Raw genomic sequence first — 11,259 nt, 5'->3', positions numbered from 1 at the left:
TGGTGCAATTGCTGGCTCGATTAATGCGCGGCGGAGGAGCCCGGGCGTCGTTTCGACAGACGCGCCCACGAAATTCGGCCGCACGATGCTGTTGGAAGTTGAAAAGAACGCGTCGCGTCGAGTTGTCGCGCACGCGTCCACCAATGATAGGGCAGCTCGAGTCCATGTCACGCTATACGTCACGCATTAGTTCTCCGAACTCCACCAGATGCTGTTGCCCTCCGTGCATCTCTCCCTGACGCCTCTCTGTCAGAGAGGCTGAGATAATCTCATGGGTGGCGGCAATGGAAAATGAACCTGCCATGAGTAACTACTTAACAGGAAAAAACGAAATCAGCAAAGGAACAATTTATGATAACTCAAAGGAAAGCTCATTGCTTTTCGAGGCGAGATCAGGATGCCTTAAATCACGCACCTAGGAAGCAAGATATAGGAAGGAAGCAGAAGCATGTGCTTGCTGCGGTAAAGCTAGGGAAACGATGGAGCATGTATTAAAATACGAAGATATCTGCCCAGCGGTCGACTTAGGAATCACTGGCCTACTTGAAGCCTTTCGGCTCAGGGAGAAAGTAAACACGTCCGCAATAGACAGTAAAAGGCGATTGGAAGATTGGCGGAAGAAAAGTAGGGAAACGAGAAACAACGGAGGAGGCGTACAAAAACAAAGTTCCCAACAGGGGTTCAGAAACTTTGGTTATGGGAATTCATCGCGCTTTCTTTCTCCTTTCTTTCATCTTTTTTTTTTTAAACGTAAGTAGGAAGGACATCAGGCCATAAAATAACAAGAGCTTGGTAGCGCAACCCACCGCTCCGTTCCCAAGGGGACGCTTACAAAATCCACCATTCCTTCTAGCGGAGCAGCTCAGCGGAACACCCGGCGAACGCGGCGCGGCCTGGCGCGGCTAGCGCGCACGTACCGTGCTTAAGCGCCGACGCGTCAGCGGTGGCGCGGGCGTTCGCTGAGCGACGCGTTTTCACTCGCAAAAACACGACGCGCGGCGAGGGTGCGCGCCGCGTTTACCGGGTGTTCCGCTGAGCTGCTCCGCCAAGATGCACGGAGGGCAACACCACCTGGTGGCGTTGGATGAAGTAATTAAGGCTTTTGAGAGAGATTTACCTAGAAAATGCCGTTTGCGTTGAATGGGAAGGGATGAGGAGCGAGGAGAAAGATCATATCAACAAGTGACTGAGGCAGGGGTGCCCTTTATCCGCGCTGCTGTTTATGGTGTACATGGTGAGGACGGAGAGGGCGCCAGAAGGAAGTACTATCGGGTTTAATCTCTCATACAAACATGCGGGTAGAGTAGTAGAGCAGCAACTCCCAGGTTTATTTTTTGCGGACGACATTGTGTTGCTAGCTAATAAGCAATGTGATTTGAAACGTCTGGCTAATATCTATGGACAGGAAGGCAACGATTTAGGTTTTAAATTTAGTGTTCGAAAATCAGGTGCTATGGTATTCAATGAAAACAGTGAACAGACAGTGGAGATACAGGGCCAAGAAATACCTCGGGTAACAGAATATAAATACCTTGGTATATGGATAAACGAAGGTAATAGATATATCGAAACACAGCGAAAAAGCTTAACAGTAAAGGGGAAGAGAAATGCAGCCATAATGAAGCACATAGCGCTGTGGGGATAACATAGGTACGAAGTCTTCCGAGGTATGTGGAAAGGTGTAATGGCTCCAGGACTTACTTTTGGAAATGCAGTTTGCTTTAAATCAGGGGTACAATAAGGACTCGACGGGAACCAAAGGTCAGTTGGTCGCCTCGCATTGGGCGCTCGCGGGAAGACTACAAATGAAGCTGTGCAGGGTGATATGGCCTGGACTACTTTTGAAGTGAGGGAAGCTCGCAGTAAAATTGAGTATGAAGAACGCCTGAGGAATTTGGAAGAAAGTAAATGGGCTCGGAAGGTGTTCAGGTATCTGTACAGGAAAAACACTGATTCACAGTGGAGGAGAAGAACTAAGAAGCTTACCGGCAAGTATGCGGCCTGTATGGTGGGCAACACAGCAACAAAGAACGTCAAGCGGAAAGTCAGATAGGCTGAAATAATCTCATGGGTGGCGGCAATGGTAAGGAAACCTGCCATGAGTAAATACCTAAGAGGAAAAAATGAAATCAGGAAAGATATCATTTATGATAACTCAAAGGAAGCTCATTACTTTTCGAAGCGAGATCAAGATACCTTAGAACAGGCACCTACAAAGCGAGATATAAGAAGGAAGAAGAAGCATGCGCTCGCTGCGGTAAAGCTAGGGAAACGACGGAGCATGTTTTATTAGAATGTGAAGACGTCTACCCAGCGGTCGATTTAGGCACCACTGGCCTCCTTGAAGCCCTTGGATTCAGTGGGAGCAGTGGTAAAGGAAACATGTCCGCAATAGGCATTAGTAAGAGGCGATTGGAGGATTGGTGGAAGAAAAGTAGGGAAACGACAAAAGACGGAGACGTACAAAAGCACAGTTAGCAATAGGGGATCAGAAAATTTGGATGTGGGAGTTTATATGGCTCATTTTGTATTTTTTATTGTTTAACTTAGGTACGACATTAGGCAGTATAATAGCAAGAGCTTGGTGGCGCAACCCACCGCCCCGTTCTAAAGGGGACGCTCATCACATCCATCCATCCATCCACCCATCCATCCAAGGCTCTGTTATACTCCGACGTACTCGGCGCGCAGGCGAGCAGCGGTTGCGGTCGGATACGTCACGTCGGCGACGCCGCGCCAGGCGCAAGTCCGGCGCTCTAAAGTGCAACCACTTCCGACGCGGCGCAGCGGCCGCAGCTGGAGAAGCGCATGCGCAGTTAATGCGCAGGACGTCGCGCCACCTGTCGTGAACCCGCGAAACAATTCCATTCGCCACTCGCACCTGTGCCTGTGAAGTGTCTCCCTCCTTTCGTACGGATTTCGCGCGCGTTTTCCTCGCTCTTTGTGATCTGCTTCGTGTTTATTCTCAGCGATGGCGTGGACATACCCCGTACGAAGAAACATTATCCTCGGTTTGTTGGTACATCTTCTCCGCCGCAAGAGGAAGAGGTCTCTCTACATAAGAGAGATCTTCGACAAGCGTCCGGAGTACGGCGAGTACCGCCACCTAGTACAGGAGCTGCGGCAGAGCGATCCTGAATATCATTTCAAGTATTTCACGTAAATGAAAGCGAGTTACATTACAGCTGTATTGCTTTCGTGATTGCGTAGCTCGAGCATGCTGAAATATGTTGTGCCTAATTTTCCTGCATTTCTTGAAAGCAGGATGACAAAGGCATCTTTTGACAAGTTGCTGAGCCTTGTCTACGACAGGCTTATACACCCTCCAACGCACAGGAGGCCTATCTCTCCGCCAGAAAGGCTTGCGGTGACACTGAGATAAAATATATGCTTTTCATAATTTCCTAGAAATTAGACAATGGGGTGCTGGTGGTGGTGGTAAACATTTATTTCACCTATTTACGGAGACAGTGCGGTGACGAACCAGCGTATGGGCATAGTGCAGTTACAAGAATTACTATTTTTTCTTGAGATCTGCTTGAGAGGGCCCATCGTATAATTTTAAACATATTGCACATTTTTATTTTTATTCGCTGATCTTCAACATACCTGTGACAAGCTGAACTCTTCGTTGACACTGCTCCTCAGACTGTGCTGGTTTAAAAATCTAAAAGTGCATTTCAATTACTGACTAATTTGTTCTATTTATGGCACAACTAATGTCCGTCGCAGTTAACAGTTCTTTCCCGAAAATATTTTTCCTATTTGAAGTTCCCAGTTTTTCAGAATTTCGCAAAGTTCTTAAACATCCATATATTTGCTTTCCTGAACTTCCCCATGCGTTATATTTAGGCAAATGCAGCTTTACGTTATTGTTTCTTTTGCTCAGTTGATTGCCTATTTTTCACAAATTCTGGCTGCCTGTTTGTCTGCCTATACATGCTAGGTAGGCCGACACACCGACAAACCATTTCTGTGACTATGTGTGGCCCTTGTAGTGTTCGTGAAATGCGATGTATTTATTTTCAAACGAACCTTATAATGATGTTGGTATCAATTAATTTCATTGTAAACATAGATATGAAAATATTTCAACAATAGTTAAAAAGAACTTCCATTAACACTTTTCCAGATTCCTGGCTACAGGAGGGTCCGTGCAAGATATTGCCATGAGTTACCGAATGCATGGATCGACGGTGTCAGACATCCTGAAAGAGACACTGCCAGCAATCTGGGCCTGCTTGAAACCCCTTGTGCTTGCACGTCCAAGTGAACAGAAGTGGCGGAAGATAACAGCAGAGTAAAATGATAAATGGAATTTTCCGAATAATATAGGCAGCATTGATGAAAAGCACTTTCTAATCAAATGCCCCGACAGTGGGTCCGACTGCTACAACTACAAGAGGTTCTACTCATTACTTATGTTGGCTGTAGCAGATGCTAGTTATAGGTTTATTATGGTGGATATCGAAGCACAAGGTCGATTTTCCGATAGTTATTTTTTCAAGAAGAGTCCCATCGAGACTTTCTTTGAAGAGGGAGCGTTGGGGCTCCCTTCCGGAGTTTACAAATCCCCACTCACCCAAATTGGAACCCAGGCACTGCCATCAAACAACCGCCCCACTTCAGCGGCCATGGCAATGAGGGACGAAATAGCAGATTATTTCATGTCTGCAGAAGCTTCATTGCCGTGGCAGTTAAACGTTGTCAGGCGGCGCTGAAATCCCAGTTCTTTCCTTTCATCTTTTGTGCCCCTACAGCTTCTTATGGTTAAACTGCACCACTTTCTATATATGTATATATACGCGTATTTGCTTTTCATTTCTCAGGCGTATTGTATAACTTTTTCCTCTTCCAGCGTCGTAACAAGTACTTTGGCTCCTGTAATTGTGTACGATTTTGCCTTTACTACTATTTCCTTTCTTGAGCTTTTTTTTCCCTCTATTTATGGTGAAGAACTACAGGTTTTATAGCAATCATATGCCAGTGATTTGTCTCACTAAAATTGGCATATGAACTGCATTTTACATGTAAACATGTATTTTTTTCCCTGCAATAATGAGGGAAAGGGAACCGAGGGGCTCGATTTTGTTAATCATGTGTATGTGGTCTTTTTTTCTGCATTTTCACTAAAGCTAACCCTATGTGCTTTTTTTAGCAGGTCTGCCTGACAGGTTAACTTCGGACCCTCCTTCTGTGCTTGTCATTTTAACATGAAGTGTACATTACTGTGTTCCGTGAGCAAGTTGCTTAAATAGTTACAGCATGTACATAAATAGAAAACATCCCATAGAAAGAAATGAAATTTAATGAAACGTTTAGAATTAAACATACAAAAAAGCAAGATCAGTTACATTTAACGAACTATTCGTAACAAGACTTATTTCTCTAGTACAGAGATACAATATGCTACAAGTTCAAGCAAGAATGCAAGAACACTGAGAAAATTTCTTTCGGATGTATGTGTGTGTTCTTTACAACTACCAGTTGGCATTTCCCTCGTCCGTTCTCGGTTACTTGTGGATATTGCGTTGGAATAATCTGAATAAATATTATTTAATGGCAGTAAAAGCCCTGAAATATGTGCCACTTGGGAATGAGACATTCATCGTCACAGTGGAATTGAACGTTGCAGTCTTGTGCTGTGCGCTACTGTCTGAACAAATGCAGCTGTGCAATAGAGAAATGCTGTACTTTTGGTACTATGTGATGCTCAAAATACATTGAATGCAACAGAAATAGAGCGCTTCATTTAGTGCACATGAACATGAGAAATAAGTATGAAATATGTATAACATATTACGAAAAATGCCCATATTCGAAAAACAAAATAGTAATGCAAAAGAAGCGCATGAAACAAATATTGCACTTTTTGAATCATGTCATGCTGAAAATGTCATACAAAAGACAAATACAACTCTTGATTTAATTCAATAATGAAATCTGGTATAGTAATAGAATACACATGACTATCAAGAAACAAGTACCCGTAGTTACACACTATGTGGCGCTCAATATCAAGTGCTACCTCGGATCACGCCGTACAGTGATTAAATAATCGATCTGATTAAGGCAGTTACCGAGTTAGATGTTGCTCTGGTTTACCCCTTTATAAGGTGCGAGCTCGGTACATGTATCACATGCATGCACAAATAGTAAAACTGCACTCAGAATGACTAGAAATGGAATGAAAGCTTTCAGGCCATTCCGACTGCTCCTTTTGTAGAATAAAAGGAGTACGCACTTGTACCAATCATTTGTAAAAAGACATCAAATGTGGTACGTATCCAAACCTAAGTATTTTTGCTGTATAAGGAAACTTGCATTGAACTTGAAGATTGCTTCAAGAAGTATTGAGCCAGCTAATAAAAAAAGGCTGAAAAGCTCAACAGGTTTTCAAATAAACATTTTGCTGCCAATATGAGCCTTGTCGAACAGCACACCCGCGCATATAAAAACACTCAGAACACCAACGAGGCATATTAGTGGAAGATGAAAACACAGTGCATTTGATTGTTGGGGAGTATTGAGCGTGCTAAAATATGATACGTAGGTGCACCCTTGTCCATTTATCGGCACTTGAAAGTAGTGGGATAATTATGACCCCAGAAGCCATAAACGGTTAAACGAAGTGTCACTCTACCCGCCGTGGTTGCTCAGTGGCTATGGTGTTAGGCTGCTAAGCACGAGGTCGCGGGATCGAATCTCGGCCACGGCGGCCACAATTCGATGGGGGCGGAAACACTCGTGTACTTAGATTTATGTGCACGTTAAAAAACCTCAGGTGGTCAAAATTTCCGCAGTGCCCCACTGCGGCGTGCCTCATAATCAGAAAGTGGTTTTGGCACATAAAACCCCATAATTTAATTTTTTTAAGTGTCACTGAGCATGCAAAGGAAGTGAGCTAGGAGGATGCAGTTTTGTAATTCGTGGAATTAGGTTCAATATTGCAGCGTTAATATGTGTACTATTTCATCACACCATTGGTTAACAGCATATCAGAGCCTACATCGCAGAATATCACAGTCTACGCATATCACATCATAGCATATCACAGACTTATGTCTCGAGAAATTATGCAGTTCTGGAGAAGAAATGAAAACGATAAAATTGAGAACTTCGTATTCTTTGCATGAATAAGCCAGGTATTGAAGCGTAGCACTAATAAAAACAAACAAATATATTAAATCGTTAACATAAACAAAAGCTACATGCACACCTCTTATATAGTCCCTTGGCACCTAAATTGAAAAATGGATAAACACTGCATTAGTTGACTTGCTGGTTAATCCATTTCTTCTTCCAGTTCTGCAATGAGTTGCATAATTTTTGCTTTACATTTTGATGCCATTTCACATGGCACCTTATCCAAACTTAGACCTATAGACAAACCAAACGCCTTCTTCTCAGACATTTTTTTTAAAGTTGGTCCAAGAGTTAATCATCAAAACTGTCTGTCTTCCCTGTTTTTTTTTTTTCTTTTGCTTGGATGGAGCCTCACTGTGTCACTCGGTTACCGATGATGCAGGCGTTGCTGGTGGTGGTAGCTCGGGTGGAGCATCTAGAAAACTTTCAACTGCTGATGGTAACGGTGGTGTGGTGCACATTCCTGTCAAAATGTTTTCAGCGGTCTCGCCAACATCATCACTGCCCGAGTAGGAAGGGGCTTCCATGCTGCATGTAGTTCTGCAGAGAAAAGGCTGACATTATTCGAGGAAAAACAGGCGCGCAATTGTAAGGCCAAACAAAATTGGTTTTGCAGCCATTTCACTTGGCTGCGTCGCTATCTGAGAATACTGAAGGCTGCTTCGGAGGAATAATATTCCTTATATAAGGAGAATAATATCGCTGTAGACACTTCAGAAAAAAAAAGTTTTTAAAAAGTTTTTAAAGTCGCGTGCACAATCGTAGTTAACCCCAATGAGACAGGCAGTTCTGTCGACGTATTCAGTGGTCAATTTGTAGTTTCGTGCAAGGACTAAGGCGATATGAGAAAAATAGCACCCTGAACATTTCGTACTAAAAAGAAAGAAAAAGCGAGATGCGGCCAGCTCCAGCAAACTCATGTGTCTTAAATGAACAAAAAAAAATATTAATGATGTGTATTTGAAAAATGCAAAGCGCAAAGTGGATCACAATCGCGTAAAGAGCAAGGTAGGGGTTGCTTCAATGAATAACAGCAGTGTCATGCGGGGAATTTTTTAGGAAAAGAAGAAACGTATGATTACGGAATACAGTCATCAAAGTAGGCAAAACACTAAGCAGCAATGAATGTTATAGCAGAACTCTGAAAATGCATAATAACTCACTTTCTCGGACGGCCGCAATCTCTGTAAAAGGCCATCGACTCGGCGAACTCCCACGTTCGCCGAGAAACATTGCCGCTGCCGCTCCTCTTTGCCTGTTCAATCGCCTTCAATTCCTGTGTGTAGCGGTCTCGCAGCCGCTTCCAGAGTTTGAGACAGTCTTCAACTAAAGCAGGAAAAGGGAGGCATAACAACAAACGGTGATTGCATACCAGGTTCGGTGAAGTATCCACTTTTGAGTATGTAGACAAAGTATGAGTACGTAAACATCGACGCACCTGTCGAGAGGCGGCGAACGAGCGGATCAGCTCCCAGGCGTTGTTCTTGCGATCCACATCGCGATAATCTACCCATTTCGTGTCACAGACGCAGGGATGCTGTTGTACGGCGAGCGAAAATCTCTCGATCACTGAACCAGAGAGGTGCACCACGTTTTCGTGTGAAGCGGCCATTTTGTACTGGCGGTGAGTAGCTACAGCGACGAGAGAGGGCGCTCGGTGCTGACGTGTTCGGCGCGGTCGGAGCGAAATGCAGGCGGCTCTATTCGCAGCCGGACGACGTTCAAGGGCGTCAGGCGCCGCCGGTCACGTCGGCGGTCGGGAGCCGTCGGACTGTAGAGGGTGGCGCTTCAGCCGACGTAACGTCGCCGTGCCGCGCGCACAGGCTACGTCGGAATATATCTGCCCCTTAAATGTGCGGCGTGTAGCGTTACGCGCCACTCGTGCTGCACCCTCATTGGGGGACGCAGGCTCGGCAATGCGATGCGGCGCGTTCTTTTGTACTTCCATTACCACGCGGCTACGAGATTTCCGGGGGCGCGTTCGTCGAAACGACGCCCGTGCCTCTTCGCCACGCGCGTCAATCGCGCCAAAAAATCGCGCCAGGCAGTTCCAGCTTTACTGAACCAATCGAGTTTATCAAAGTAAAATGCGTCCGAAAATCCGTAAACCTTGAGGCATGACAGCGTCGAATTGCAATTTGAATATACGAGAAAACGTAATTCCGTTACGGGGAAACTGAAATACCGAGCCCTTTTCCAGCTGGCTGATTGAGGTTTGTCTGAGTAAGAGCGGCGCGTCCTTGAATGCTAGCCTTCGGGCATAGCGTTATATATATATATATATATATATATATATATATATATATATATATATATTCGAGTGCTCATTGCCGTGTTATAGTTTGTTAACGAAGCTTCCCCTCAAGTCTAAATATTGTAAGGCAGTTTGTCGTGTGCGTATCATGGCCACGCATGCTTATATCGCCTTTCCGTTTCTCTACCACGGTTGCGCCTTAAAACCACGGCGCTGCAAGTTTGCTTTCTTTTCCTTCCCTCTTCTCCGCCCTTAAACTGGCTCTCTTAACTACTACACGCAGAGGCAAGAAACAGCGCGCGCTTTAGACCCTATAGATGAGATGAATATTTACAATTATTATTAGGGTTATAATTATATTCGAGTGCTGATTGCCGTGTTATAGTTTGTTAACGAAACTACCCCTCAATTCTAAATATTGTAAGGCAGTTTGTCGTGTGCGTATCATGGCCACGCATGCTTATATCGCCTTTCCGTTTCTCTACCACGGTTGCGCTTTAAAACCACGGCGCTCCAAGTTTGCTTTCCTTTCCTTTCCTCTTCTCCGCCCTTAAACTGGCTCTCTTAACTACTACACGCAGAGACAAAGAAACAGCACGCGCATGCGATCGCATAGATGAGATGAATACATATATATAGAAAAGCATCAGTCATAGCTCTCGAAGTATAATATAATATAATATAGAATAGCTCTCGAAGATAGCTATTCCGGCGGCTAGCTTCCCACGCTATGCGTGCCGTCCTCGCACCTGTTAAAGCTTTTCCTAGACGCTATAACTATACTATTCCTACGCAACCTTGAGCGATCGGAAAGCGCGTTTTCCACGCCTGGCCGGCGGAGAGGGGAGGCTTCGTTCCGGCCGCGAAGCTCTCCACATCCCCGTAAGGAGCCTGGTGGTGGTCTCGCGCTGACGATGCCCTCTCGGTGAGCGCATAATTTCCCCCCTCATCTTTTAAGAGATTCAATACATACAAGCATTTGTCTCGCAAACCAGATTTATTTCAAGGGAATTTTCCACGTCTCAATTATTTCTCTCGTCGTATTCGAGTGCTCATTGCCGTGTTATAGTTTGTTAACGAAGCTTCCCCTCAAGTCTAAATATTGTAAGGCAGTTTGTCGTGTGCGTATCATGGCCACGCATGCTTATATCGCCTTTCCGTTTCTCTACCACGGTTGCGCCTTAAAACCACGGCGCTGCAAGTTTGCTTTCTTTTCCTTCCCTCTTCTCCGCCCTTACACTGGCTCTCTTAACTACTACACGCAGAGGCAAGAAACAGCGCGCGCTTTAGACCCTATAGATGAGGTGAATATTTACAATTATTATTAGGGTTATAATTATATTCGAGTGCTGATTGCCGTGTTATAGTTTGTTAACGAAACTACCCCTCAATTCTAAATATTGTAAGGCAGTTTGTCGTGTGCGTATCATGGCCACGCATGCTTATATCGCCTTTCCGTTTCTCTACCACGGTTGCGCTTTAAAACCACGGCGCTGCAAGTTTGCTTTCCTTTCCTTTCCTCTTCTGCGCCCTTAAACTGGCTCTCTTAACTACTACACGCAGAGACAAAGAAACAGCACGCGCATGCGATCGCATAGATGAGATGAATACATATATATAGAAAAGCATCAGTCATAGCTCTCGAAGTATAATATAATATAATATAGAATAGCTCTCGAAGATAGCTATTCCGGCGGCTAGCTTCCCACGCTATGCGTGCCGTCCTCGCACCTGTTAAAGCTTTTCCTAGACGCTAGAACTATACTATTCCTACGCAACCTCGAGCGATCGAAAAGCGCGTTTTCCACGCCTGGCGGGCGGATAGGGGAGGCTTCGTTCCGGCCGCGAAGCTCTCCACA

The 11,259-nt window shown here is 44.8% G+C and overlaps 1 protein-coding gene and 1 pseudogene across 1 annotated transcript; one reads left to right on the top strand and one right to left on the bottom strand.

Annotated features, from left to right (window-relative positions):
* The first annotated feature begins 2,971 nt into the window (after nt 1-2,971).
* On the top strand, nt 2,972-5,217 carry LOC142591539 (uncharacterized; annotated as a pseudogene).
* A 1,288-nt stretch (nt 5,218-6,505) lies between these two features.
* LOC142591241 (uncharacterized) lies at nt 6,506-8,721 on the bottom strand. Its single transcript, XM_075703586.1, has 3 exons — nt 8,585-8,721; nt 8,310-8,472; nt 6,506-7,686 (listed from the first exon to the last, which is right to left on the bottom strand). Exons 1-3 carry the CDS (start codon nt 8,658-8,660, stop codon nt 7,506-7,508), a joined length of 420 nt encoding a protein of 139 aa, XP_075559701.1. The 5' UTR covers nt 8,661-8,721; the 3' UTR covers nt 6,506-7,505.
* Nucleotides 8,722-11,259: the final 2,538 nt, after the last annotated feature.

Source organism: Dermacentor variabilis, chromosome 8 (assembly GCF_050947875.1).
Source record: "Dermacentor variabilis isolate Ectoservices chromosome 8, ASM5094787v1, whole genome shotgun sequence".
NCBI classification, from domain to species: domain Eukaryota; kingdom Metazoa; phylum Arthropoda; class Arachnida; order Ixodida; family Ixodidae; genus Dermacentor; species Dermacentor variabilis.
Note: the sequence above shows the minus strand (reverse complement) of the source record. Positions and strands in the feature narration are given on the sequence as shown.

What these genes read in the sequence shown, in the direction of transcription:
- LOC142591241 (XM_075703586.1), bottom strand. Translation starts at nt 8,660, where the DNA reads ATGGGTAGATTATCGCGATGTGGATCGCAAGAACAACGCCTGGGAGCT. An exon ending in CGTTCGCCGCCTCTCGACAG is followed by an intron (nt 8,473 to 8,584) that starts GTGCGTCGATGT and finishes TTCCTGCTTTAG; the next exon opens with TTGAAGACTGTCTCAAACTC. An exon ending in GATTGCGGCCGTCCGAGAAA is followed by an intron (nt 7,687 to 8,309) that starts GTGAGTTATTAT and finishes TTTTCTCTGCAG; the next exon opens with AACTACATGCAGCATGGAAG.